This window comes from Vombatus ursinus, unplaced genomic scaffold, assembly GCF_900497805.2.
Source record: "Vombatus ursinus unplaced genomic scaffold, bare-nosed wombat genome assembly UNPS02014859.1, whole genome shotgun sequence".
In the NCBI taxonomy this organism is placed as follows: Eukaryota; Metazoa; Chordata; class Mammalia; order Diprotodontia; family Vombatidae; genus Vombatus; species Vombatus ursinus.
Window position 1 is genome coordinate 1651332 of NW_020954637.1, and position 27829 is coordinate 1679160.

Genomic DNA, 27829 nt, shown 5'->3' on the forward strand with positions numbered 1-27829 from the left:
CATCACCATAGTAGCACTGTATGGTCAGGTTCTTTTTTTGTTTGCTCACTCTTGCAGCCTGCTTCTTGACTTTGGAATTTATGTTAGTGTTGGACTCTACTCACCTCTGGAAGGATGTCTGGCCTGAGCTTCTGTCTTTTTATGAACTGCTATTTTCCCAGATTAGTCTGGGGACCTGTAAATTTTTGGTGCTTCCTAAGTGGTGTGATCTGGGGAGAGGGCTGATCACTGCACTCTGCAAATTACTGACCCAATTTTGGTCAGTTGTTTTGTGGGTTTGGGTTTGTTGGTTGACAGGTTGAGTTTCCACAGACTACTGCTGGGAGGTTCTGTAGGTTCAGAGTGACTGAACTACCAACTCCCCCTTGGTTTTGTTCTCCCCCATCCCCCCAGTTTATCTCCTAAGTTGCCCTGGGCTGGAAAAATGACTCACTCTGACTTTTTTCTTGCCTGTCCTGATCAGAATTTGGTTTGCATATTTTCTTGGTCTTTTTTTTTTTTTTTTGACTAGGCAATGGGGTTAACGTGACTTGCCCAGGGTCACACAGCTAGTAAGTGTTAAGTGTCTGAGGCTGGATTTGGACTCAGGTCCTCCTGACTCCAATGCCAGAGCTCTATTCACTGCACCACCTAGCTGCCCCATTTCTTGGTCTTTATGAAGCAGGATGTGAAGGATCCAAGGCAAAAAATTTCTACCTCCCACTCCTCCATCTTGACTCTGGCACTGTTTTTTTTTTTTGGTATTTATATCCCCCAGCATTCAGCAGAGTGCCTAGCACATGGTAGGTGCTTAATAAATGTTTATAGACTGACTTTGCACAGGCTGTGCTTCTTGGCTCAGGTATTATCCTTCCCACCTCCTTGTAGGATGCCAGGCTCCCTCCTGAGGGTGGCAGCTCATGTGCCACCTCTTACCAGCACACAGCCTTCCTGGATCCCCTCTGCTACTACTCCCCCTGCCCATTACTGTGTATGTGTTACATTTACATATATGCTTACATGCTGTTCCCCCTCAGGAGCCCCATATCTTTACTTTAGGTGTCAGTAAACTGTGGCTGAGAGAGGTGAGATGACTTGCCCAAAGTCACACAGAGTGGCAGAGCCAGGATTCAAACTGAGTCCTCTGACTGCAAACCCTGCGCTATTTCCATCCTAACTGCTGCCTGCCTCCTTCCAGAGGCTGAGGATGTTTCTGGTTTGGGGCTTTGCCTTTCCAGAGGCCAGGCTACAGTGTGCCAGGCAAAAAGTAGGCATTTAATAAATGTTTCTTGATACGTGGTTGTATAAAATTAAAGGGAGGGACTGGAAAGAGCATGACGATGCCTTGAGAACACAGAATGTTCTGGAAGGCAGGGAATGAAGAACTTAGGATGTTTGAGGTGCCTCAGAACGCAGGACATTCTGCAAGGGAACCTAAGCATAATAGGTTTGTAGTTACCAGACCTGGCTTTGAATTCTGCTTCTGCTACTTACTTCCTGGGGAGCCCTAAGGAAGGCTAAACCTCTTTGGGTCTCAGTTTTTTTACCTTAAAAATGGGGGCTTGGTAGAGTCAAACTGAAATGATTTCCAAGATCCTATCAGCCCTACATCCTATGAACCTCTCCCCATGAGGTGAACAAATGTTTTTAATAGCTAAGTCATTCCATCACATACCTGCAACCCTCTGTGAATTTATTAATTAAAACTGTATGGCATTGTTTACAAAGAAGTTCACTAACAACAAAGATTAATTGATCCCCAAATCTGAAGGGATTTCTGAGGCTTTACATTTCTTGAGATTTAGGAATCTCAAGGCTCCGAGATTGAGGCTGTCTACAATTCACCTAAAAGCAAACTCTTCAAATGCCGCCAGTGACAGTATTAATAGCTGGCATTTATTGGGGGTTGCAGCTTATTAAACATTTTCAAGTCCAGCATTTCATTTCACTGTCAAACAACCCTGGGAGGAAGGATTATCTATCAACCCCTTTTCCAGATGAGGAGACTCAGACGTAGAGACTTACCCACATAGTAAAAGCCAGGGCCAGAATCAAGCCCTGACTTAGATCTGCTTGTGCTTCCCACCCATGCTTTCTCCACAGCATTTCACAGCCTCTATTAATCATCCCAAGGACTCCAGAGCAATAAGCTCTGGGAAAAAGCGAGACTGGATTTCTGAGTTTCCCTCTGGTTTGTGCCCCTAATTCCATCCGCCAGCGCTCTGCTCCATCCCCAGGTATGTGTTGTGTCCTTAGATAAGATTCTCTTTAGAGGGCTGAACATCATGGGAGCAACTTTATAACAAAGATAGACCAAAAGGAACTGACTGCAGCACCGAGGACCTCGTTATACAGCACACGGCCTTCCCAGGGACAGGTTCACTCTGAGAGCTAAGGGAGCCAGCCACCAATTCCCAGCTCTACAAAGACTGGGCAAATCTCTCTGCGGCCTTGGTCACTGGTGAGCAAAGGCATTCCAAGCACGGACACATTCTCCACTGAGAAATTAACTCAATCAGTAGGCACTGGGTCTGAGGCCTTGGATTTATCATGGTACAGGGCTATGGTGACCCCCCATCAACCCTACCAGGTCTCCCAGGTATCCTAGGACTGAATGAGCAATTGCTACCCTTGGGCATCCAGAAACTGATGAAACTTCTGGCCCCCATTCTGGCCCCATTCCTAGCAGTGAATTTTCCATAGTTGATTACCACTTTAAGTGGCAGCTAATGGTTGACAGAAGGTTAATTTCTGAACACAAACAGTCTGAAAATGTACAGCCTCAAGAATAGAACAAAATTTTATTTCCTCTCTTCCTCTCATTGACATACTGGGGGAAATGAGGTTCGTGTTGATTAATGTTTTAGATTCACAGAATGTCCATATAGAAAGAACATAGTGTCAGATCAGGAGGGAGCCTTAGGACCTTAAGAGTTTTAGAAAAACATCAGATCACAGAATGTCAAAGTTGGAAAGAACTTGGAATAGTGTCAGAACTGGAAGGAGTCTTAGAACAGAATATCAGGGGCAGCTAGGTGGTGCAGTGGATAGAGTACTAGCCCTGAAGTGAGGAGGATTTGAATTGAAATTTGGCCCCAGAAACTTACTAGCTGTGTGACCCTGGACAAGTCACTTAATCTCAATTACCTAAAAAAACAAAACAAACAAAAAACCCTCCACAACAACAAGAAAACAACCAAAACCCAACCAACAGAATATCAAGGGGCAGCTAGGTGGTGCAGTGGATGGAGCACTGGCCCTAAAGTCAGGAGGACCTGAGTTCAAAACCGGCCTCTGACCAAACACTTGACACTAGGTGTGTGACCCTGGGCAAGTCACTTAACCCCAATTGCCTAAAAAATTAAAAAAAAAATAAAAACAACAAAAATATCAGCACTGAAGAGATCTTGGATCATAATGGCCAGAATCTGTAGGATTTTAGAACATCAAATATTAAAGCAAGAGGGAACCTAAATGAATAGTTCAGACGCCTAATTTTACAAATATAGAAACACAGGTCTAGAGTGAAGTCACACAGATCGATAGAAACTGAGTTTCTTGGTTCTTACAATAGAGACAGGACCACAAACAAGACTGGTGAATAACAGCTTTCCACTTATGTATCAAATAACTGAGTATTTATTTATATTTAGCGGCCACTTCCTTGTTTTCTACTTTCATTTATAGCAAGACTGTCGCTGTGAACATGGTTCAATTGCTCCAATAGTGTATGAGCTCAGAATACCAAATTAAGTTAATGCCTGTCAATAGTTTAAAAAGCAGCCTAAGAATCGTTGGTCTTCTTTTCTGCCAATCCATTGCCTTCACTGTAGAAGGGGAGGAGGGCCGCAAAGGGCCAAGGGCTCTGATATTTGTATGCATTTCACGGTTGCCACTGTCAAAGAACCCATCCCCTTAGTGGCCCATTTTAGACAGAGCTTGTACTTCAGCTGGTCACCTGGAATCTCTTCACCACACTGATTAACTCAGTTTTTTTTTTTTTTCTGATACTCAACATTTTCTGAAACCCCTGAATTCTCTCTGCCCTCTGATTGAAGGACTGGAGGGTAGAAAACAAAACTCCTAAACTCTTCCTTTACAGAGGGCTGGGATCTGAACTTTCCAGGTAACCAATTTCCCATCAGCAGCTCAGGTTTCAACACTTCACAGGGTACCCCCTGGTTCCCCTCTCCCAGTCTCTTTTCAAGCTTTTTTTCTGTGTAGTGTCTTTCCCCATCAGACTGTTAAGCTCCCTGAGGGCAGACAACTGTCTTTTTCTTATTTGTATCCCCAGCACGTAGCATCAGATTTTACAGATGAGGAAACTGAGGTACACAAAGGTTAAGTGACCTAACCAGAGGCACACAAGCTAGTTAAGATGATACCTGTAAGAGGCCAGCCTGAGTGACTGGGAGGATGGTGATACCTTTGACAGTACAGGAAAGGGCTTGGAGGGAAAGATAATGAGTTCAGTGTTGGATATCTTGAGTTTATATAGGGTGGGGAACCTTTGGCCTCGAGGCCACATGTGGCCCCCTAGGTCCTCAAGTGTGGCCCTTTGAATCCAAACTTGAAGGGATACACTTGAGGACCTAGAGGAGCCACATATGGCCTTGAGGCCACAGGTTCCCCACCCCTGTACAAACTCTTAAGAATCCCACACTGAACTCAAGTGTGGCCCTCTGAATCAAAACTTGAAAGGCTGCAAGTTCCCCTGGTTTAAGATGTTTATAGACATCCACTTTGAGGTGTCCGAAAGGCAGCTGGAGATCTGAGATTGAGGGTCAGGAATGAGCTTAGAGCTGGATAGGCAGATTAGAGAATCATCAGCATGGAGATGATTAGTTGAATGAATTAGTTGAACTGATATCACAAAACAAAATGATATCTTAGAGAAAAGAGGGCTCAGGAATGACCATGGGGGATACTCACCATTATCAGGCAAAATCTGAATGAAGCTTCAACAAATGTGTCTAAGGAGTGGTCAGAGAGATAAGAAGAGAAGCAGGACAGAGTAATGTCACAAAAACATAGAGAATATCAAGAAAATGTTAATTAACAATGTCAAAGGTTGCAAAAAGGTCAAGTAAGACAAGGAGTGAGAAAAGACCATTAAATCTGACAATTTATAGATCACTGGCAACTTTGGAGAGAACTGTTCCAGTTGACTGATCAAGTCTGAAGGCAGACAGCAGAGTGAAGACAGAGAGAGGAAAGGAAGTAGCAGCATCAATTGTAAAGTCTTCTTAAGGGGAGTTAGCCAGAAAAAAACGGTAGAGGTTCGGGACAACGGCTAGCAGGGATGAACAGATCATGGGAAAGCGTTTTGAGGATGTGGGAAACATGAGCATGTTTGCTGGCAGTAGGGAAACAGCCAGTAGACAGGGAGCAATTGAGGATTAGCAAGGTAGGAGGGGTTGATAGAGGGGACAAGGCTGGAGAAGAAGGGATGGAATCAGATAGAAGGGTTTGCCTTGGTCAGGAAGGGCCACCTCCTTATGTGTGACATAGTGACAAGAAGACAAATGAAGAGAAGGGGAGAAGGGGGAGCTCTCAGCGAATGGCCTTTTTTTTTTCTCCACTAAAATATGAGTTAAGTTTTCCAGCTGAGGGGGGTGGGGAAGGGAGCTATGGAAGGCTTGAGGGATGAAAAGGTTTGGTAAAACTGCTGCTAAATGGGAGAGTAAATCAATTAGGCAGATGTAAAAGGACTGCCTTGCTGTAGTGAGGGCCCGGTTGATGTGATGTAACATACCCTTGTAGAGAATCCAATCAACATAGATTCATAGTTCCTTTTAGCTTTGTTCAGCAGCACAGAAGGCCCAGGAGGGTGGGACAGGCTGATGCTTGTCCTTGAGATAGAAGAAAGGGCATAAGCTGGATAGAAGAGGACAGTATAGTGCTGAGCTGGTTCACTGAGGAGTCAAGTTGAAGAAGGCAGGAGAGTAGAGTGAGTGCAGGGATGCTGTCCTGAGAAGGAATGGAGTGGAGTGATTGGCAATAGGAATGGGGTAGGCAAGAGAAGGCCACAAAGAACAGGGTGAGGGGCTGTAAGACAGTGGGAAAGGTAGATTATGACGAGATAGAGGGACTTCAGAGCTCATGACCACTTGTGCATGAAGGCAAGATCAAGGATAGGAATATCTCTGTGTGGAGCTAAGGTAGGGTAGAGGAGGTCGTGGGAAATGAGAAGTTAAGAAACTATCATTATGTATGTTGATGTCCCCTAGTATGAGGACAACAGTTGGGGAGGATAATATTAGTAGTAATAAGTCAGCACTTATAAAGTGCTTCAAGACTTGCATAGCACTTTACATCACATTTGATCCTCACAACTCTAGGAGGTGGTTGCTATTATTATCACCATTTCACAGATAAGGAAACTGAGTCAGTGGTTGAGTGACTTGCCCAGGGTCATACAGGTATTAAGTGACTACTACAGGTTCAGTGCTCTATCTACTCCCAGATTGTGAACCAGGCACTGAACTCATTACGGAAAGAGGGTATTCTGGATATCTGTAGTAAAAAGCCACCAGAATCTCAAGTGGGTGATGAATATGCACTGAAAAAATCTCAAAGGAAAAGGTGACTGAGTGATGTAGGTACAGAGAAAGTCTGGAATCAGCAAAGGGGAGTAAGGAGTATTCCAACTCCCCACATCATCCAATGAGTCAAGTGTGGGGGGTGAGTATGGATGAGTAAAACACTTGTTGCTGACTTGTAAAATACTTAAAAAGACAAAATTGAGTTGAGACTGGCACCAGAGAGAGAACCCATACTGACAGATACCAGATCCACCAAACTGATATTTCTTCTAAGTGCATTCCTGGACATAACCAATTTGCTAGATTACTGTTCAGTAGAGCAGTTGGGCTGCCACCTTCACATATTATAAAGTGGAAAGAGCCCTTGATTTGAAGTCAGACTCTATATTCTAGTCTCGGGCCCACCATTCATTACCTATGCAACCCTGGGTAAGTCACTTGATCAATATGCCTGGGTTTCATCCGTTAAAAAGTAATTCACACACTACCTTCCTCATGGTGTTTTTTATACAATTAATCATACCTCAATTTCAAGTTTTAAAGTTTGCATACATATCTCATTTGATCCTTAGATCAATGGTAGCAAACGGAGGTATTTTCAGATGAGGAAACTGAGGCCCAGTCACAAGTGACTTGCCCATGGTCGCATAACTACTCAGTGTCAGAAACAGAATGTGGAAGCAGTTCTTCCTTCCTAACTCCAAGTCTGGCTCTTTATTCAACATACCACCATGCCTTCCAGTGTTAAGAATCAAATGAGATCATAAAGCCCCTTATAAAACAAGAAGTGCTAGATAAATTCAAACTACCATTTCACCTATTAGGCACCTACTACATAAGAAAACACTATGCCAGGTTCTAGGATTAAACAGATACAATAGACCTTGCCCTGGAAGAACTTACAATTTAGTAGAGGGGGAGACTTTCATAAGTTACTGTGATGCTAGGGAAAGCCAGATAAGGGCGTTAAGTACCATGACAAATCTGGGGGGAGATCATAGTTTCATTAGCTTGGGGCATGTGGTGGTGGAGGTAGGACTCTTCCATCCAGTAACACCAGCCTCCTGTTGCTATTACAACGCTAGGCATTTTCCCTGGCTGTCCCCCATGTCATCAATGCTCTCCCTCCTCATCTCTGCTTCCTGGCTTCCTTCAAGGACCAACTAAAATGTCATCTAATACAGGAAGTCTTTTCCAATCCCTCTCAATACTAGTGCCTTTTCTCTGCTGATTATCTGGTTTGCACAGTTATTGACATGGTACCTCCCCCATTAGACTGTAAGGTCCTGGAGGAGAGGCACATTTTGGTTTTTGGCTTTTCTTTATATTTCCATCACTTAGCACTTAGGTGCTAAATAAATGCTTACTGACTTGAGGGAGGAGGGGAGGAGAGAGCAAAAGTGAGGTGGGGGTGGGGAGGGAAAGACAGAGACAGAAACAGATACACACAGAAAGGACCTTGAAGGGTCAGCTCCTCAGCAAAGGTCTCCTAAGCTTTCTCTGGAATTCTAGACTTTAGAAAACTAAGCCAACCACTGAACCACGAAAATTGTCATCAAAAGACAACAAACTAACTTAGAGCATTAAGTGCCAATCAGCCACAGGCCAGGCACTTTCCACACGGGACTTGATTAGATCTTTACAACAATCCTGTGAGGTAGATTCTATTATTCCCATTTTATAGATGAGCAAACTGAAGGTGAGGCTAAGTGATTTGCCAAGGTTCACACAACTGGTATATGAGGCAGGTTTTGAACTCATGTCTTCCCACCTCCAACTCTGGCAATGTCTCGTAAGGGATTTGAATGGTGTGGCAGAGACGCCGGACTTGGCAATCCTAACCTTAGGTTTGAGTTCCGGTTTTGTCCCTGACTTTAGTTCTGTTTTCTCCTCCTTAATAAGATTTCTTGACAGCTAATGTTCTAAGGCACAAGTACTAGATTCTGTTTCCTCCACCATCCCTTCCTGGTGTAATCCACCCTGATTCACCAGAGGTCAGCCAGTGCCTTGTCTAGTGTGCGGATGCTGCCCAGATGGCAAACTGCCACCACCAACCTCCACCTTCAGGAGCCCACCTGAACTGAGTGCTTCTTCCTTTCAGCAGAAGATGGAAGAGGGCTTCATCCTAGGGCCCACAGGACTGAGGGCTTACTGCGTGCCCTTTCACATGGACATTTGTGTGACATGAGGCAGCTACTTGTGGCTGTTTCCTCCTTTCTAAAACAGGCAAAATACTAAGTCTCAAAAGTTGTGGGAAAGTGTTTGCAGACTGTAAAGTACCTCAGAAACGTGACTATGACAGAGTCACTGCTCAGGATCAAAAGGCATAGAGAACCACAGGTACAGACAGGCTCCCAGGACAGGAGTCACTACATCAGGAATTAAGCCACAAATGCATCCAAAATGTAAAAGGCAGCTCTACTTGCTCTTGATATATAAAATCTGGACTCAGGCCACTGTACAGCTGGGCTCTGGACCATGACGATGCCATCTCCAATTGTCCTCCAACTGAGTCCAGTTTACAATTACTCGGTCCCTCATTTTCCTGTGGATAACTCCCTCCCCCGAGTTATCCAAAGGGCTGCTTAGTTAGGCTCTGAGTTTGAGCAATTTGTACAACAGCCGTTCATTTGTTTTAGTTGTATCTGATTCTTCATGACCCCATCTAGGGTTTTCTTGACAAAGATACTGAGGTGGTTTGCTGCTTTTCTTCAGCTCATTTTACAGATGAAGAAACTAAGGCAAATAGGGTTAAGTGACTTGCCCAGTCGCACAGCTAGTGCCTTGAGGCTGGATTTATACTCAGGTCTTTCTGACTCCCTACTCAAGTTGACCTAAGAATGGCCTTCTTTAAGGCTTGGGTCCGGGATCATGGAGCTGTAGGAGACAGTTCACCTGAACCACACTAGCCTGTTTTAAGGCTTTTCTGCTCCACCTCTAACTCAACATTCTACACCACTCTGAAGTTGGCATCACCACCTTGAGATGCAGTAATCTGTGTTCACTGATGTTAATATTTTCAAGTAACAATTAGCACTGAAGGCCCTTTAATTCCCAGGAACCCTAAGCACCAGTGTTCTTCAGTGGGGGCAGCAGGAAGGCAGTGCAGTAGCAGTCCCAGCCTCAGCCTGCATTCCCCTTGACACCATCAAGGTAGTAGTGCCATAGTAAAATGCTCTGAAAAAGGTTCTGTACCCTCAGAAACAGGTTCCCCTCCCCAGCGACTGGTCAATATAAGCCACTGTCTGGAGCTCGAGGGTAATTTGACTGTCCAGGCCAAAGGGCACCAAAGTTACTTAAAAATGGAAAGGTTCAGATTCCTGGTTGTTGACTATTAAAAAAAAAAACATTATGGAGTGCAAAAGTATTATATTATTAAGGAGGCCTGGGGTTCAGCCACTAAGTCACTGTGTGAGATGCTGGACCCACTGCTCCCCTTCTCTGGGCCTGTTACCCTGTTTCGCTTAAAAAGGAATCATGGCATGTTAAGAGCACTGGATTTGGGTTCAGGAGACCTGGACCAAATCAAAGTTCCGACATTACTAGCTTTATGACCATGGCAGTCACCTCTCTGAGATTCAGTTTCCTCATCATAAAATGGCAGTAATATTTTATTATTTGACCCTCACAGGGTTGCTATGAGTTTAGTGCTTTGCAAAACTCAAAAGTACTGCAAATACTTTTGCATTTTGCCACCATCACCATCTCTCCAAAGTTCTTTTCAAGTAAAAAAACAATTCTTTGACATTTCAGTGGACTGGCAGTGTGAGGCACACACTGGCTGAAGATGGCCAAGAGAGTTCAGGGATCTAGAACGGCTGAAGAACACTTTTACAGGAGGAAACTGAGATCCAGAGGAATGTCCACAGCCACAAATGCAGTCAAAGCAGAGGTGGCATTCGCCCCAGGTGCTCCCAACTCCAAATCTAGAGCCCTGTCTGCTATGCCAGTGACAATTCTCAACAGGCATTGCCCTCCAGGCACGCAGGCCCAGCCAGGCACATGAACATGGGCTCTTCCCACAGAAGACAACACAGAATAAATTTCAGTGATCATTTTATTGACCTTTTAATAGAAAACAGGACTTTATTTGCCAGGAAGGATGATGCCATCGTACTGCAAAAGAAAAGATTTTTTTTTTCAGAATCAGAGGGGAACAGGAGGGAATTAAACAGCAGCTCTAGTGGCTTTGTTTATTAAACCCAGCTCCCTTTTGTAATTTTAAGTAGGCAAAGCCAATTGGTCAACATATGCTAACAAGGTTACTATCTACTGTATTTGATTCAGCGTTCTTCTGATTTTAATGACCTGGCTACGACAGCTTTGTGCTATGGCAAACCTACACGAAGAGCTTGGGAAGAACAATCCCCACAACCCTTTTTTCTACAGAAGGCCAATCAGGTAGAGTCAGCGGGGGAAGCATCTCCCAGTGCCTCGTGCTGAGACAAGCCACCACCTCTGGCCCCAACCTTTACTCTGGACCAGGTGTTCTTAATCTTCTTTGTCATGGACCCTTTGGTAGTCTAGACCCAGAGAAATTACTTTCATTTCCCCCCCTTTCTTCCCTGCCCACCTTACCCCCCCCCCCCAAGCTGGGCCATCCTCAGCCTCCTAAATGCCCCTCTCCAAGCAGACTTAAGCATCCTTTTCTGAAAGGATGCTACTTGGACAAAGAGAAGAAGCCCCTTACCTTCTGCTGGAACCAGCGCATGGCTTCCTCTTTGCCAATTCTGTGTTTGGCCCCAATGCAGCCTGTCCTACGCTTCTTGTCTGCAATGCTGAACCCGGGCCTGCCCAGCACCTGCCCCACAAACAGTCAACAATCAAATCGCTGGCCCAGGACTGAAGCACCAACTAGAGATTCACGTGGCTGGGAAAAGTCCCCAAGGAGGCAGAGGCTGGGGCTAGCACTGCCAAGTGGCTTTCATTTTCTTACCCATAAATGAAGGTACTGGACTGATGCTCAATGTTCCATTGAGAGCTCAAGGCAATGATTCTGCATCACCAATCCCTGCCCAAACTCCCACAGATCTCTCAATAATTTGCTGGGCGAGTATTTCCTTTCCAGCTTACAAGGTATTCTTTAGCAAAAACCAGTACTACACAAGTGCCCATGGAATAAATACTAAGGCTGGGAAGCAACGATCACAGCCTGTGTGTGAAAAGTCAGAAAACAGGGGTTGATCTTGGATATGCAATTAATCCTAATCCACTTTCTACAGTACCTGACCAAGTACATTTCTCACAACCCAGAGAGACAGTCCAACTATTCTCTCCTTTTCACAGGGAATTTAAGTGCCCTAAAAGGAAACCAACCTCCATACCCATCCAGGCATTGAACTGTGAGACGATCATGGAATGAGGCTATGATTGTGCTCACTTATTGGGGTGCATTCAGGCGTGGCTGGCCAGCAAGGGCATTAGAAGTAGGCACAGGGCCATGGAAAGCCCAGCAGGCAAAGACAGGATGGGCGCAAAGGGAGGGTACTGGAGCCAAGAAATTGGTGCAAGTCACTGGAGAGGCACGCATTAAGTAGGAGAAAGGTGAATGATGCAGAACAGAATCCAGCTCTTCTGAGGAACACTGCATTGAAACTGGTCCCAGTTTCCAATCTATATTCCTCCTGACTGAGCAAACTGGATTTAGAGCCACAGGGGATGTTTGAAGAATTGAATGGAGATTTGCAATCATCCTGAGGGAACTGTGACCCAGAGAAGGTGACTTGCCCAAGGCCACACAGTCTTGTTACCCACTTTCAAATTCTGGCTTGTCTGCTTCCCTGTTTAGCACCCCCAAAGAAGAGTAGGGAGTAAAGATGAAGGCTGTTAACTGACTACTGCCAAAAGCTTTGGTAGGGGAAGAGGCTGAAGCCATCCGTGCAAACCAAACATGTGGATTCCCTTCCCAGAAGGTGGAGGATCTAAAGTCATGTCAACCCCAGGGGACAGAAATGAGAGCAACAAGAACGAAGTGCCCATACCACATAGAAGTCCAAGCCGTAGATGCCGATGCTTGGGTCGTATTTAATCCCCAGATCGATATGCTCTTGGATCCCAAAGCCAAAGTTGCCAGTGTCTGAGAAGTTATTTTTCCTCAACTCATATTCTCGAACCTGAGAAAGAGGAGTACAATGGTGACAATTCATGCTGATATATGGAACCCCCCTGCCTCAACTTGGAACACTGCCACAGACAGACAAATGACAATTTGGCCCCCCCACCCCAAACTAAGCAAACAGCTTCAGATCATAGGATTCAGAGCTTAAAGTGACCTTAAAGAGAGAGAATCTAATCCAAATCTCTCATTTTGGAGATGAGAAAACATATGCTCACAGCTGGATTTCATGCGACTACAAAAGAACTCCTGCCGTGCACAGGATGAGTAAGTACATCAGAGGTCCCAAAAAAGAAAGGGAATATGATACTAGATCCTTGACTCTATACAGCACGTCTGAGACAGAGGTGACACAAATGAAGCTTCTGTATGTATCCAGGGACAGAAATGACTGGCATCCCTTCATTAACTATTAACACGTGCTCCCATAGGGGAGGGAAAGGGAGTGGAGAGGGAAGAGGAAATAGTTTATTAATTAATCTAATGAATGAACCTTATCCCCAACAGCTTGTGACATAAAGCACTTTAAAGAAAAGGGAAGTCAATACAAGCTTACTGAACAAGTTAATGTATAGTTTGAGGATTATGCCTAACCTTCAGCCCCTTCTCCAGAATCTCTTCAGCTTTGGCCCCACGGACTGTACAGTGAACGGCGATCTTCTCGTTCCTCCTGATTCCAAAAGACCTGACAGTATAGCGAGCTGCAGGAGAGATCGACAAGGTGGTTAGGAGCCACTCTGGAGTTCTTGTCCATCAGCCCATCTGTTTCCTAATAATAGTGTCATGGTCCAGAGGGCAAAAGAGAATGAGAAGCAAGACAAGTGCCCCAAATGCCAATTAACCCTTTTGATATTCAGAGAACCTGGGACACTTGCTAGTATCACACAGCAAGGGAAGTGAGACCAGAACCCAGGACTCCTGAAGCCCAGCCAAGTGCTTTTTGGATTACACCTCACTGCTTTCTGGCCACTACCCTCAGCTAGATTCAATTGATAACATAAATACACAGAACTGACTAAGTTTCCCAAGCCACACAACACTGAAAAGAGTCAAAGTTCAAAGCCAGGATTTTTTTCATGAAAACTTTCCCAGGGCACATGCGGGCAAACATCAGGCCACAATAAAAAATCTGACTACTCTGAACGTATTTAAACAACAAATTAATTAAAATAGAAAACAAATCAGAAAAAGTCCCTGTGAACCAAACTACAGTATTCTTTAATCAAATATACATCGTCTAGCTACACACCCAGAGCTCCTTTAAATAGCTATTCCAGGTGGGCCTTCTTTACAACGCACCTTAGCAAATCAAAATTCCCTCCTGGAATCTTTTAAATCCAAAATGTACATTCAACTGACTAGAATGAATTATGTTTACTTTTTGCCAGGACTGAAACCTCTAAAACCCTGACCTTTGGCAGCACCTTTCTTTAACCTTAACTATAGGTAATCACAGAACTACAGAAGGTCAGACCTGGAAAGGAGGTCAATGACCATCTTCTGGTAGTTCAGTCATGCCTGATTCTTCATGACCCCATTTAGGGTTTTCCTGGCAGAGATACTGGAGTGGTGTCTTATTTCCTTCTCCAGCTTGTTTTACAAATGAGGATCTGAGGCAAACAAGCGAAGCGACTTGCCCAGGGCCACACAGCTGGTAAGTGTCTGAGGCCAGATTTGAACTCAGGTCTTCCTGACTCCAGGCCCAGCATGCTATCCACTGAGCTACCTAGCTATCTTCTCCCACCCTCTCATTTTTATACAGGAGGAAACAGGATTGAAAAACCAAGAGTCTTGCCTAAAGCTACACAACTCAGCAGTGAGATTAAAACCTAGGTCCTCTTAATTCTTAATTCTAGTCTTTTTACTACTACACCAACTCCACCAAGCTTCCTTAGGAAGGCTTTTACAGAGAATCCTGGAGGGGCTTACAGCTCTCAAATTGTAAAAGGGAAAGATCAAGCCCCAGGACTCCCTGCCTCTCCCAGGCCTGGCTCCATCCATACTTACCTTTGGAGAACACTGGGGTTTGGCCTGTGAGCTGCTCCAACACTTTGGCCGCCCGGGTCAGTCGGTCTCCACTCTCCCCAACACAGATGTTGAGGCAGAGCTTCCGGATACGCAGTTCCCGCATGGGGTTTTCCTTTTCACCTTGGTCTTGCTGGAAAAGAATTAGCTGCATTGGTCAGTGCACCAAACAACGTTTCTGCAACTAGTGTCACCTTCATAATAGCCAGCAGTCTTTAGCATGTAAATAATGATAGTGTCTACAACAGTACTGCCACTAAGAGTAATAGCTGTTCTGCTTCTTATAGATAGGAAAGCTGCACGCTGAGGTCGTGGGAATTTTTTTTTTCGGTGAGGCAATCAGGGTTGAGTGACTTGCCCAAGGTCACACAGCTAGTACACGCCAAGTGTTTGGTCTGAGGCCGGATCTGAACTCAGGTCCTCCTGATTTCAGGGCCAGTGCTCGATCCACTGGACCACCCAACTGCCCCAAGGCCGTGGGAATTCTTAAAAAAAATTTTATTCTTTCAATTTCTGATTGGAATTTTTCCTAATCACTGTTAAAGAAAATCAAAAACCCTTGTTACACAAGTTTTCTCAGATTTCCCTTTATCTAAATACCACATGATTACACAAATCCCCCCCTAACATGCCTTGCACTCTTATGCCACTACCTATTTCCAATGTCTGATTCCTTCTCAGGTTTAATTCCACTCACACTTTAAAAGTCCAACTCAAACATCACCTTCTCCATTAAGTTTCCTCTGCTCCCTCCTTGCTAAGTTAGCCCTTCCTAATGGACCTAGCAAAGCACCATTTTCTCTAGCCCTTAATGCTCTTCTACATAGATACGTACACACACACACACACACACACACATTTTTATCACTGTTATCTAATTGTGTCTTATCCACCTAGTAGCAACTTAAATAGAGACTGCCATTTTCTAAACTTTTTAAGTTCCCTGAGCACAGCACTCTCCAGAGAAATTTGGTAGATGTTTGCCTGATTGAAGGATAAAGTTGGGCCTGGAAATTAAGTTTCTTTCTACTAGGTCTTTGACACTACTGGCCAAAAAATATAACATATTTTGTTTGAAGGGAGAGCAGTGGTGCTGACATAAAAGGCGGACCCATGTGAGAGATATCAAGCCAAAATAATCTCAAAAAAGAATTACAGGTAACATACACACAGCATTTCCCACTATCTGGATCCATTAAGTCACTTGATTCTCCACAATCACAACCCTTAAAAGGCCCTCCTTTGCAAAAGAAGCTAAAGCTCACACTTCCTACATTTTTATTGACTCCTCCCCCCTCCCCAGGTTGAAGCTAAAAATCTACCTTTTGAAAATATCTTCCTCCTTAATACTGTTGCCTTCCTCCAGAGATTATCTCTAATTTATCTTGTCTGCACATAGATTTTGCAAGTTGTCTCCTCCATTACACTATGACCTCCTTGAGAACCAGGACTGCCTTTATAAATTTTTTTTTTGGTATCCCCAGTGCTTAACACAGTGCCTGGCACCCAGAAGGTGGTAATAAATGCCTGCCGACTTGATACAAGCAGAGAGGGGATAAGCTGGGCCTCCCAAGTACAAGCTCTTCCAGCTACACCAGAGACTCCTCCATACATACAAACACGCCCGGGCAAAGACACCTCCACCCCACACATAATATTTTCAAAAGCGCTTTATATGAACCATCTCAAGTGGGCCTCACAACAAACTTGTAATGCTAGTAATATATGTATCATAACCCCTCATTTTGCAAATGAGGAAAATTAAACTGAGAGATTAAAGTGCATTGCTTGCATCACACAGCTAGTCAAGATCTGTTCTGAATAGGACCAGGGGTAATTCGTGTAGGCCCCGACTGCCGCTCCTTATTTCCGGGATCTCGTGCAGCCCCTGCACCCGGTCGCCCTCCTCCTCCCTGCTCTCGAGGGTCCCTGGAGCTGCCCTAGGAGAAAGAAAAGCGGCCAAGCCCCGGCGCCCGCTCCTTGGACTCCTCCCGAGGCCTCTTCTGCCCCGCCGGTCGGGGGCAGAGCCCAGCGCCCCTGGCCTACGGAGCCCTCTCCAGGCCTGCCGGGGGGACGGGGCAGGCCTCGAGGTCCGTGGCCGGCCGGCGCCGCAGCCCCGATGGGCCCGCCGCGGGGAGGATGGAGACGGATGGCGGTGACAGACCCCACACCCGCAGGTACTCACCGCCATGGTGGAGAACCGGAAGAGAGAATGGAGCTTCCGATCCGAGGCCTTATGGGACGTGAGGCGGCCCTAACGCTGACCGAGAAATCATAGAGAGGGGAGGAGGAAGGGGCGGGGCACTCATGTGGCTTCCCCCCCCCCCCCGCTGCTGCTGCTGCCACCTGGTGGAGCCCAGGAACAGGGCCGCTTGGAAGTCCAAACCAAGTCCTGGCTACCTGACTCAGGTCAGACTGAGCAGTGGAAAAAACTTGTATGTCCCCTAAAAGAGGCACTTAATCAATGTCTGTTGATTGCTTCATTCAAACAATAAATACCCTTTAAAACTATCTTTGGAGTAATCTCTTAAAAAGGCTTTCATCTGCCATACCCACCCATCCCCCCCAATGCAGGGATAATGAGAAAAGCAGGATAAAGGTCTATGAACCTATTCTAGTTCCCTCTGTTATTTACAGAGCTGGGTAATCTGTGTAGGCCAATCACTTTCCCTCCCAGACCTCAGTTTACTCCTCTGTAAAACGGGGGGGGGGGGGGGGGGCTTGGACTAAATGATCTGATATTCTGCTGCTTTTCTAACATTCTGTGTTCTAACGCAGGAACTCTTAACCTTTTTGGTGTTATAGACCTCTTAACCGAATAAAATCAAAAACTTAAGATTACAAAGGAAAACAAAGGTTAACAAAAATAAAGATATATTCCCCTCCAATCCCAATCCAAGTTCATAGGCCTGAAATCTATCTACAGACCCTAGATTAAGAATCTTTTTTTCTTATCCTGAGCAAGTCACTTAACCCTGATTGCCTCACCAAAAAAAAAAAGAATCTTTTTTCTCGGGCCTCTTCCAGCTCTAATATTTAACGTTCTAAGAGCTGTCCGGGCTCTGACTTTCAGTGTTCTAAGGCCTCTCCCATATCTGACATCCTGTGTTCTAAGGGCCTTCGTTATGGGGTGGTGGGACCTGGACCCCAAAAGGCAAAGACCATGTCTCTGGAAGCAACTCAGAGTCCTAGCAAGGCCCCTGTGAGAAAATCTTTCCTGGTTACAGGCACACACATACCTGACCTTGTAATTCCTTAGATAAAGGCTTTCAGTACACATATAGGGCGCCTACCCAAAGACTCTGTCTGGCACCTGGAACAGAACTACCTTGTCCCTTCTGCCCCAGTATCTGGTATAAACAGAGCTTTCTCTGTTGATTCTGAATTTTCCCATACATTCCTTTCCCTGTCCCTTTTTTCATATAAGCATTAGCATCATCCTCATTAGTTTGCAAGTTCCATGAGGAATTTCGCCCACCTTATTGGCATTACAATAAACTTTGCCACTTGACTGGAAGACAGTTTGAGTGTGTAAATTCATTCCAAAAGATGCTGCCCTGTACCCTGACATTTTGGGGGTTCCAACACCCTAAACCTCCTCATTCCCATCTCTGACATCCTGTGTTCTAAGGTCCTCCCAGCTCTGACATTCTTTGTTCTAAGGTCCCTCCCAGATCTGACATCTTGTTTTCCAAAATATTCTGTTACTATGTTTTAATATTCCAGTGTGCCGTTTGTATTCTCAGTATAGTAGGGCATGCCCAGACATGAAGCAGTCAGAGGAGTCAGACAAGCCCTTTTTTCCTCTCTAGTCTCCCAAAGTGTGAAATTGAGGAAGGGGAGCTTTTAGAAACTACTTAAATTCATAGACTGGAAACTTGTCCACTAGTTCTCCAGACCCCTTTGTTTTCCTTCCTTCCTTGTTTCTTCCCTGTTCCCTTCCTCCCTCTCTCCCTTCCTCCCTTCTATTCATTTATCATCCATTTATTTAAGCCTACATTTATAATCTGTCCTGCCTACTGACCCCCAATGAACAGAAAAAATAAAGATCTTGATACATATATGCATAGCGAAGTAAAAAAAAAAATCCCCACATTGACCCTGTCCCAAAATGCATGTTAAATTCATTAGCTCTCTGTCGGGAGGTGACTGGTGTGTTTTATCTTCATTGTTTTGGACTCATGGTTTATTTCTGAGTTGATCAGAGTTCTAAAGTCTTTCAAAATTATTTTTCTTTTTTTAATTTTTAAAAATTATTTTCTCTACAATGTTGTTATCATTAATATAAAATGTTCTCCTAATTCTGCTCACTTTGATGCGTATCAGGTCACAGAGGTCTCAATCTCCTCTGAAACTGTCCATTTCATCATTTATAGCATAATAGTATTCCATTACTTAGAACTCAGGCAATCTGGAACCTCTCCAAAGATCCCTCGAGGGTGCCTTCATGTTAGGCAAACGGCATGGTCAGACCTGCCCAGGTTACATATTGTGATTTGTTGAGCCAATAGGAAGAGACTCCTTCGGTTTCCAAGCTACTATGAAAAGAGCTACTAGAAATATTTTTGTACATTTAGATCCTTCCATTCAGTCTTTGAGGGTATAAGCCTAGTGGTGATATAACTAGCTGGAAGGAAGAAAAGATGGAAGAAAAGAAAGAAGGAAGGAAGAAAGAAAGAAAGAAGCATTTATCAGGCACTACTATGTTCTAAGCCCATTATAAATATTATCTCATTTGATCCTCACAATAAGCTTGGGAGGTTGGTGCTAGTATCATCACTGGTATTATTTTACAATTGAGGAAACCGAGGCAGACAGAAGTTAAATGACTTTCCTGAGTTCCATAGCTAATAAGTGTCTGAAGCCAGATTTGAATTCAGGTCTTCCTGACTCCTCTCTCCACTAAGCCAAGTAGCTCTGCCAGAGTATGCACAATTTAGTAACTTTGGTGATATTATTCCAATTTGCTTTCCAGACTTGGACCAGGTAATCGTTACAGCAACAGTACACCAGTGTACCTGTTTTCTCACAACCCTTCCAACATTCCTTATTTCCCTCTTTTCTCATCTTTGTCCATTTGATGGGTGTGAGGGGAACCTCAAAGTTGCTTTAATTTGAATTTCTCTCGTTAGTGATTTAGAACGTTTTTTTTTCATGTGGCTGTTGATGACTGAGATTTCTTCCTTTGAAAACTGCCTATTCAAAAATCTGACTATTCACGGAGGTAGTTAAGTGGTAGAGTAGGTGGAAGCCAGGACTTGGAGTCAGAAAGACCTGAGTTCAAATCCTTCCTCAGGCAATTACTAGTTTCATGACCTTAGACAAGTCACTTAACCTGTCTGCCTCAGTTTCCTCATCTGAAAAATAGGGAATAATACCTTCTTCCCAGGGTTGTTGTGAGGATCAGATGAGATCATATTTGTAAAGCACTTTGCAACAGTAAAACTATACAAATGCTGGCTATTATTATTATCAGATCTTTTGGGCATTTATTAATTGGGAAATGGCTCTTAGTTTTGTAATTTTGAATCAGTGCTTTATATATCTTGGATATGAGACCTTTATCAGAGAAACTTGCAGCAAAGGTTTTCCCCCCATTTGCATGATTCCCTTCTAATTTTAAGTACATTAAATTTGTGCAAAAATCTTTATTTTATATAGACAAAATTATTCATTTTATCTTACGTAATCCTTTCTATTGCTTAGTCATGAATTCTTCCCCAATCCATACATCTGAAATGTACTCCTTCCTTCAATTTGTGTATGACATGACTTTTACTATCTAGGATATTAACCGATACATTCCATTCACTCCTTTAACTCCAAGATTTAAATAAAGAGAAGGTCCTTCCCTCCATGAATAGAGGGTAGTCCTACTGCCAATCTAGAGATCCAGATAATGAGTTAAATTTGGAGTAAGGAATAAAATTAATCACCATTAATCCATTTCAGTTTTACCAGGAAAGAAGGCTTTTTAAAAGGATTTCACAAAGGCCAACACCACCTTGATGCTGAGGATAATGATAAACAAGGAGGCTCACACCCTTGGGGAGTTGTAAAAGAAGACTGGGAGACAATCACAGGGACAAAACAGCAAAAGACTGGAAGGGGGGACAAGATTGGAGAGGGGAGAACAGATACCATTCTCTTCCCTTTTCCCCCTGTGGGGTGAGAAGTTACCTGCACTGGATCTAATAAAGTCGTGGAGGAAGATTGACAGGATCTGAAGAGGTGAGAGTTTCAGAGTTGATTTCATCTTGCAGATTTTTAGTTTCTGGAGGTCATAAAGTCTAGAACAGCTGGTGGGAAATGATGAGGTGATCCTCCTATCCCCCCATGGTGGAGGATCCAAAGCCCACCCTCCAATCAGAGAGGTGAGAGGAGCCCCACGGCCAGAGGGTGCTGAAAAGGTGAGACTTTCAGAGCTGATTTCAGTTAGCAGAATAAGTTTCTGGAGATCGCGAAGTCTAAGGAGGCAGCTGGGTGGGAAAGGAAGGCAGACAGACAGACACTCCGGCAGAGAGGAGACGAAGATGTACAGATTAGGAGGAAGCAGAGGTGTAAAGCCAGGGCAAGAATCTGTGAATCAAGGACAGGACCAATTGATGCCAGTCAGCTAGTAAAAAACATTTATTAAGTGCCTACTGTGTGCCAGGCACTGTGCTAAGTACTGGGGATACTAGAAGAGGCAAAAGGCAGTCCCTGCCCTCAAGGAGCTTACAGTCTAATGGAGGAGACAACAAGTAAATATGTACAAACAAGCCATATACAGGATAGACAGGAAATAACTAAAAGCGAGAAAGACACTAGAATTAAGAGGGATTAGGAAAGGTTTCCTGTAAAATATGGGATTTTAGTTGAGACTTAAAGAATAGCTCGGGGAGATGTCAAAGGATGGGCAGGATATCACCTAGGGGCAGCTAGGGGGCGCCATAGTGCAGAGCACTGGCCTTGGACTTGAAGACTCATCTTCATGAGTTCAAATTTGGCCTCAGACACTTCCTAGCTGTGTGACTGTGGGCAAGTCACTCTGCCTATTTGCCTCAGTTTCCTCATCTGTAAAATGAGCCGGAGAAGGAAATGGGAAACCATTCCAGTATACGACCCCAATCGGATGTGACTGAAACAGCTCAATAATAACAACAGTAACAAAAGGGTTTCAATAGGCAAAGAGGGGAAAGGAGGACATTCATTTTAAGCCTAGGAAACAGCATGACCAAAGACACAGAAGTAGGAGGACAGGTAAATTCTGTAGAGCACTCTAACTGGTAACTACGGTAAAGAGGACAAGGAGAGTATAATAGTCAATAAACATTAATTAAGCACCTACTTTGTTCTAGGTGAGTGCTGGGGATACAAAATTGCCCTGGGGGAGCTCAAGATCTAAAGATGGCAGGAGCAAGCCAGTAAATATGTACAAACAAGCAATATACAGGCTAACCGGGAAAGACTGGCCGGAGGGAAGGCCTCAGGCTGATTCAGGCTTCAAGGCTTCTTTTGGAAAGTAGGACTTTAGCTGGAACTTGGAGAAAGCCAGGGAAGCGGGGAGCTGGAGCTGCCCAGACCATCTGAGAAGGCCCTGCCCTGGTCTCTTCCCACAAGTCAATAACCCTTCATCAGATCCCCAAGGAGATCTGAGGCCAGCCCAATGCCCGGCACAGAGCAGATGTGTGATATTGGTTGCTGGACAGTTGGGATAGTTCTTGCTTTCTACTCAAGACCTTCTCTGACACCTCGTGGTGGCCTGGTGGGGACTTTGGCTCTCAAAGGCCATGGGATATACTCTTAGAAATACTCTGTCAAGCATTTCTAAGCCAAGTCGAAGCTCAGTCTGTTTGAGGACAGGCCAGCTAGGGAAAGGAAGGCTCAGGATCGTCAGATGGTGAATTTACATCTCTTAGAGGTCATTTGTCATCGTATGTTTAGAAAGCACCCACCCCCACAAAGTCATAGCATTATACAATATTTGTGCTTGTGTAGCTTTTGCTTTCCCTGTTAGATCCCAACCTTTAAGGGCAGGGAATAAATGCATCTTAATCTGGGCAGGGATTACATCTATTTTGGTATCTCCCTCAGCATCAGAACAAGAATTAAGTTAGATGTTTTAGAGAGCCCACGTGACCCTGGACAGAGAGCCAGCCTTGTGTTAGGAAGAATCGAGTTTTAATAGCCTCCAGTTATATCCAGGATTAAATCTAAACTCCTCTATTTGTCATTTAAGGCCCTTCACAGACATGCCCCAACCTACCTTTCTATCCTAACTGGACATTATTCATACCAACACACACTTGGATCCGGTCAAAATGGCTTTCTTGCTCTTCCTTGTATGGACCATCTACCGTCCCTCCTCACCTGTCTCTCCGAATCCCTACTTTCTTTCAGGGCTCAGTTTAAGTGCCACCCTCTACTTGAGACCTTTCCTGGTGTCCTGACTACTGATGCTTTCCTCTCAAAAATCACCATTTTAAGGATATCGTATATAACTGTATATGTAGGTGTTTTCTCTCCTGATGAGACTGTAAGTTCCTTGAGAATAAGGACTGTGCTTGCTTTTGCTTTTTTTTTTTTTTCCACCTGCTAAGGCAGTCGGAATTAAGTGACTTGCCTAGGGGCACACAGCTAGTGTCAAGTGTCTGAGGTCTGATTTGAACTCAAGTTCTCCTGACTCCAGGGCTGGTGCTTTATCTACTGCACCACCTGGCTGCCCCTGTGTAATGAGCACACCTAACACAGAGCCTGGCCCAGAGTATGCACTTAACTCCAGGGAGATAATGACATGACTTGCAAGTGAATTGGATTGAAGTGAGGCAGGACTGTGCAAAGTCACCAGTCTCCCTTTCTCCTGGAGAGCCATCTGGGTCCAGTGGCCAGGTATAGATCAGAATGACTGGAGATGGCCCCCAGGCATTTAATAGATAAACTGCTTATTGATTGGTTGACTTCTGACACTACTGGAGGTGAGACCTTGGGCAAACAACCCTAAGGAAATCTCAGTGCCCCCAAGCAACTATCTAAAAGGGGTGTTCTTAATCTGGGATCCTTGGACCCTCTAGTAGGATTGTGGATAGATTTCAGGAGGCTCATGAACTTAAATGGGGAAAAACATACATCTATTTGAATGTAATTTTTTTCTGTCATCATATATTTGATTTTATGCATTTAAAACATTATTCTGAGGAGTCTGTTGGCTTAAGCTTACTGACCATGGGGGTGAGGGCGGTGTCCAGGACCCCCCAACAATGGAAAACCACTGCCTAAGACTACAGAAGTTATCTGCATCACAAGAGGAGTTTCATGCACCCACAAAATCATAAATCTGGACCACCCCCTCCCCATCAAGATGATTAATGTTTATTAATAAGACTGACCTAAGAAGACTGGGCCATTTATTTAACTATTCAAAGGAGTTCTCTGTGCATGACATTGCTTAGCCACCTATGTGATATTGTTGGAAGGCTGTGGGGACCACTTTCTTTCCCCATCCCTGAGGCAAAATATCTATTCACTGTCACAGGAAGCCTGGAATCCCTAAAGGTTAGAGATTCGCTCCTTGGGCATTTAATTGGAATAGAAATCTTGGGGCAGGGGGTAGAGGTGGTGGTTGAGGGATGTCGTGGTTTGGGGGACAACATGATATAATGGTTAGAATGCTGGATGTAGACTCAAGCAGTCCTGAGTTCAAATCCTGCCTCTGATACTCAATAGCTGTGTGACCACTTAACTTTAGAACCTCAGTCTTTCCACCTGTAAAGTGGAGATAGTCCTACCTTCTGGACCTACCACAGGGTGGTTGGCAGGCTCAAATGAGATAGGTAAATTGTTTTGCAAAGTGTAAAGTGTTACAGAAGTGTTTAATAAAACAAACCTGGCCTCAAAGACAATCCAAGTCCCATCTCTGATATATGGAGGCAACGTGACCCCAGGCAAATTACTTGACCTCTCAGGCTACTCTATGACTATAAAGTTGCAGAGAAGGTGCCAACCTGCATTGGTGGAGGGACTTGCCTCATCTGGGAGTTCCATATACCAATAAAATCTAGTCCCCGTCCTTTGTCTCCCAGTTAATACTGTGTATCATGAGGAGTTCGTGGAGGGGAATGGGGGTGGGAAGTAATGAGGCTGGTAGGTAGACAGCTGGCCCCATAGAGAGGAAATCCATTAAGTGATAATGCAAGCCAAGAGAGAGGGCCAGGACCCAGCTCCTCTCACGTGATAGAAAGTAGCTTAGGAAAATAGGTCACACTTCTCTAGGCCTTTAAACAAGAAACTTTGCTTACAAGTGTGTGGACTGGGCCTGGGACTTTCCCATCTTCCTCCGTTTTTTTTCCCTATGCTTAAGACGTCTGCCCTGCTTATCTTTACCAGCTGAACTTTTACCATCCTAATTCAATTTAATTCAATTTAAAAACCTAATTCAATTTTAAAAATTAAAAATTAAATTAAAAAAAAACCAACTTAATTCAAATGCCAAATCCTCAAAGCAGCCTTCCCTGTTCAGGAAGAACCCCTACCTCCCTCTCGCCTATTCCACCTCCTGCTAATATTTTGCTTAGGGCATCGTTGGTATAAAAACAAGGTATCCTAAAAATCTTGGCACAATTGGGTTTTTTGTTTGGTTTTGTTTTTTAAAAGCTTAAAACTACACCAAGGCTTTTTGGAACACCCTGCATATTAGTCATGTGTATGTCTCTAGGAGGCAGCTAGCTGGCACCGTAATGTGTAAAGCACTGGGCCTGGAGTCAGCAAGACCTGAGTTCAAATGTAACCTCAGACACTTACTAGCTGTGTGACCCTGGGTAAGTCACTTAACCTCTGTTTGCCTTAATCCACTTAATCCATGGCAAATCATTCCAGTATCTTTGTCAAGAAAACCCCAAATGGTAACACAAAGAATTGGACACAACTGAAACAACTGAACAGCATAGAAGGATTGTATTTTACAATCAAGTGGAAAGAATATGGTGCTTGGAATTACATCACCTACATCACCTACTTATTGGTTGTGTGACCTGGGGAAATTCATAGGATCATAGATTTAAAGTTGGAAAAGACCTTCGAGGTTAAGTCTAACCCTCTCATTTTTTAGATGAGGAAACTGAGTCAAGAAATCTTTTTGACAGGTACAGATGGCCTGGAGAGGGGAAGGAGCAGAGACAGGGAGACCGTGAGTGCCTGTGAGAGGTGGGGAGGCACTGAGCTAGCGTGCTCATCATGTGAAGAGAAAGAAGACGATAAAACTGGCCATGGTTTGGATAAAGAGGGATGAGGGAAAAGAAAAATTAAAAAGAAAGTCCAAAGATTTGACCCTGAATGACTGGGAAGGTAGTATTACCATTAATAGAAACAGCCAAGATTTGGGAAAGAGGTTTTTATTTTGTTGGGTTTTTTTGGTGGGGTGGAGTACATACAATTTTACTTGCCGAGTTTATTCCAAGGAAATGTAGTCCTGGGACTCAGGAAGGAGGCTGGGAGGATGCACAGATTTGGGGAACCAGATGCATGGAGGTGATAATTGAACTCAAGGGAACAGATGGGCTCTCTCAGGATCTGAGTAGAGAGAGGCGGTGTGCCAAGTGTGCTTAGAAGCAGGAGAAAGCGGATTCAAATCTCACCTCTGAACTCACTAGCTCTGAGCATGCCTCTGGTTCTTCATCTGTAAAATGGGAATCACAGTCTTGGTCGGGGGCAGGAGCAGGGCACCCGTGGCCTCGAGGCCACATGTGGCCTCAAGGTGGCAGGTTCCCCAGCCCTGGTCTTGGTACTTACTTCATGGGACCGTTGCATCAAATGAGATAATATAATCAAATACTTCACAAACCTTAAATCACTATACATAATATATGTGTGTACATTATACATATACAGTCATTATAATTAGAAGAGGTATGAGGCCTGAGGCTGGGGGGAGGGGAGGTCCCATCAGCCTAAGGGGCAGGAAAGGAATGATTCAAAGGCAGCTCTTAGAAGGAAGGGTCAAAAAAGGAAGAGAGTCGGGTCATCTAACTCAATGGAGGAGAGTATAAGTAGGAGGAAGGGGGAGTCCACGCATCAAATACCACAGACAGGTCAAGGAGAACCAGGAAAAAACCACTACAGGCATTAGTGATTAAGAAGTTAGTTGGTGATGTCAGGGAGAATACTTTTGGTAGAGTGGTGGGGTCTGAGACCCAGTCGCTGAGGGCTGGGAAGTGAGTGGGTAGCGAGGAAGGACGGTGCAGAGGGTGGATCATTCTTCCCGAGAGAATAACAATAAAAGGGAGAAGAGATCTAGATCTATAGCTTAAGGGGGTGGCAGGAAAGGATGATATCAATGCGAGTGACTATGATGGATACCATGACAGGAGAAAGGAAGAGGGGGAGGAGGGAGAAAGTGGACGAGAATTCCCAATTTGAAGCTTTCCCAGGGATGGGAAGTTTAGATTTTTCTGTTTCCCCAATACATACGTAGACTCAAAGGCATTAGAAAAAAATCATTTTTGGGGGAGGAAAAGCTATGATATTGTGCTAATGCAAAGCATCAATAATAATTCTAATATCATAGACCAAGAGCCAGTGTGACATAGTGGTGAGAACTGTTCAGTCGTGTTGGACTCTTCATGACCCCATTTGGGATTTTCTTGGTAAAATTATTGGAGTAGTTTGTCATTTCTTTCTCCAACTTGTTTTTTACAGATAAGGAAATTGAGGCAAACAGGTTCAGTGACTTGGCCAAGGTCACACAGCTAATAAGTGTCTGAGGCTGGATTTGACATTAGGATGATGAGTCTTTCTGACTCTAGGCCAGGTGCGCTATCCACTGCACCACTTAACTCTAGGGGTTGGAGGGCTGGCCTCAAAACCAGGAAAACCTAGGTTGCAGTCCAGCTCTGTGTGACCATGGACATGTCCTGTATCCTCTCTAGGCAGCTCGCCCAAACTATAACTTGTGGAGGAGGTTCTGACCTGTACTGGCTGACGATGTTTCCTCATCTGGAAGTCCCTTATGCCCATGACATTGCAGGTCCAATCTCTGTCCCAGTGAGCTATAATACTGGGCTTTAGCAATATTGTTTGTAAAAGGGTTACTCCATAGCTGGTTATCTCCAAGGTCTGAAGGGGACCAGAGTGTCAGAGCTGGGAGGGCCCTTAGAACACAGAATGTCAGAGCTGGGAGGGCCCATGGAAC

At 44.4% G+C, this 27829-nt stretch overlaps 1 protein-coding gene across 1 annotated transcript; it reads right to left on the reverse strand.

Annotated features, from left to right (window-relative positions):
* Nucleotides 1-10563: 10563 nt before the first annotated feature.
* Nucleotides 10564-16939, reverse strand: RPL11 (ribosomal protein L11). Its single transcript, XM_027841476.1, has 6 exons — nt 16850-16939; nt 14647-14797; nt 13234-13340; nt 12506-12637; nt 11215-11325; nt 10564-10640 (listed from the first exon to the last, which is right to left on the reverse strand). The coding sequence occupies exons 1-6, from the start codon at nt 16853-16855 to the stop codon at nt 10611-10613; spliced, it is 537 nt and encodes a 178-aa protein (XP_027697277.1). The 5' UTR covers nt 16856-16939; the 3' UTR covers nt 10564-10610.
* Nucleotides 16940-27829: the final 10890 nt, after the last annotated feature.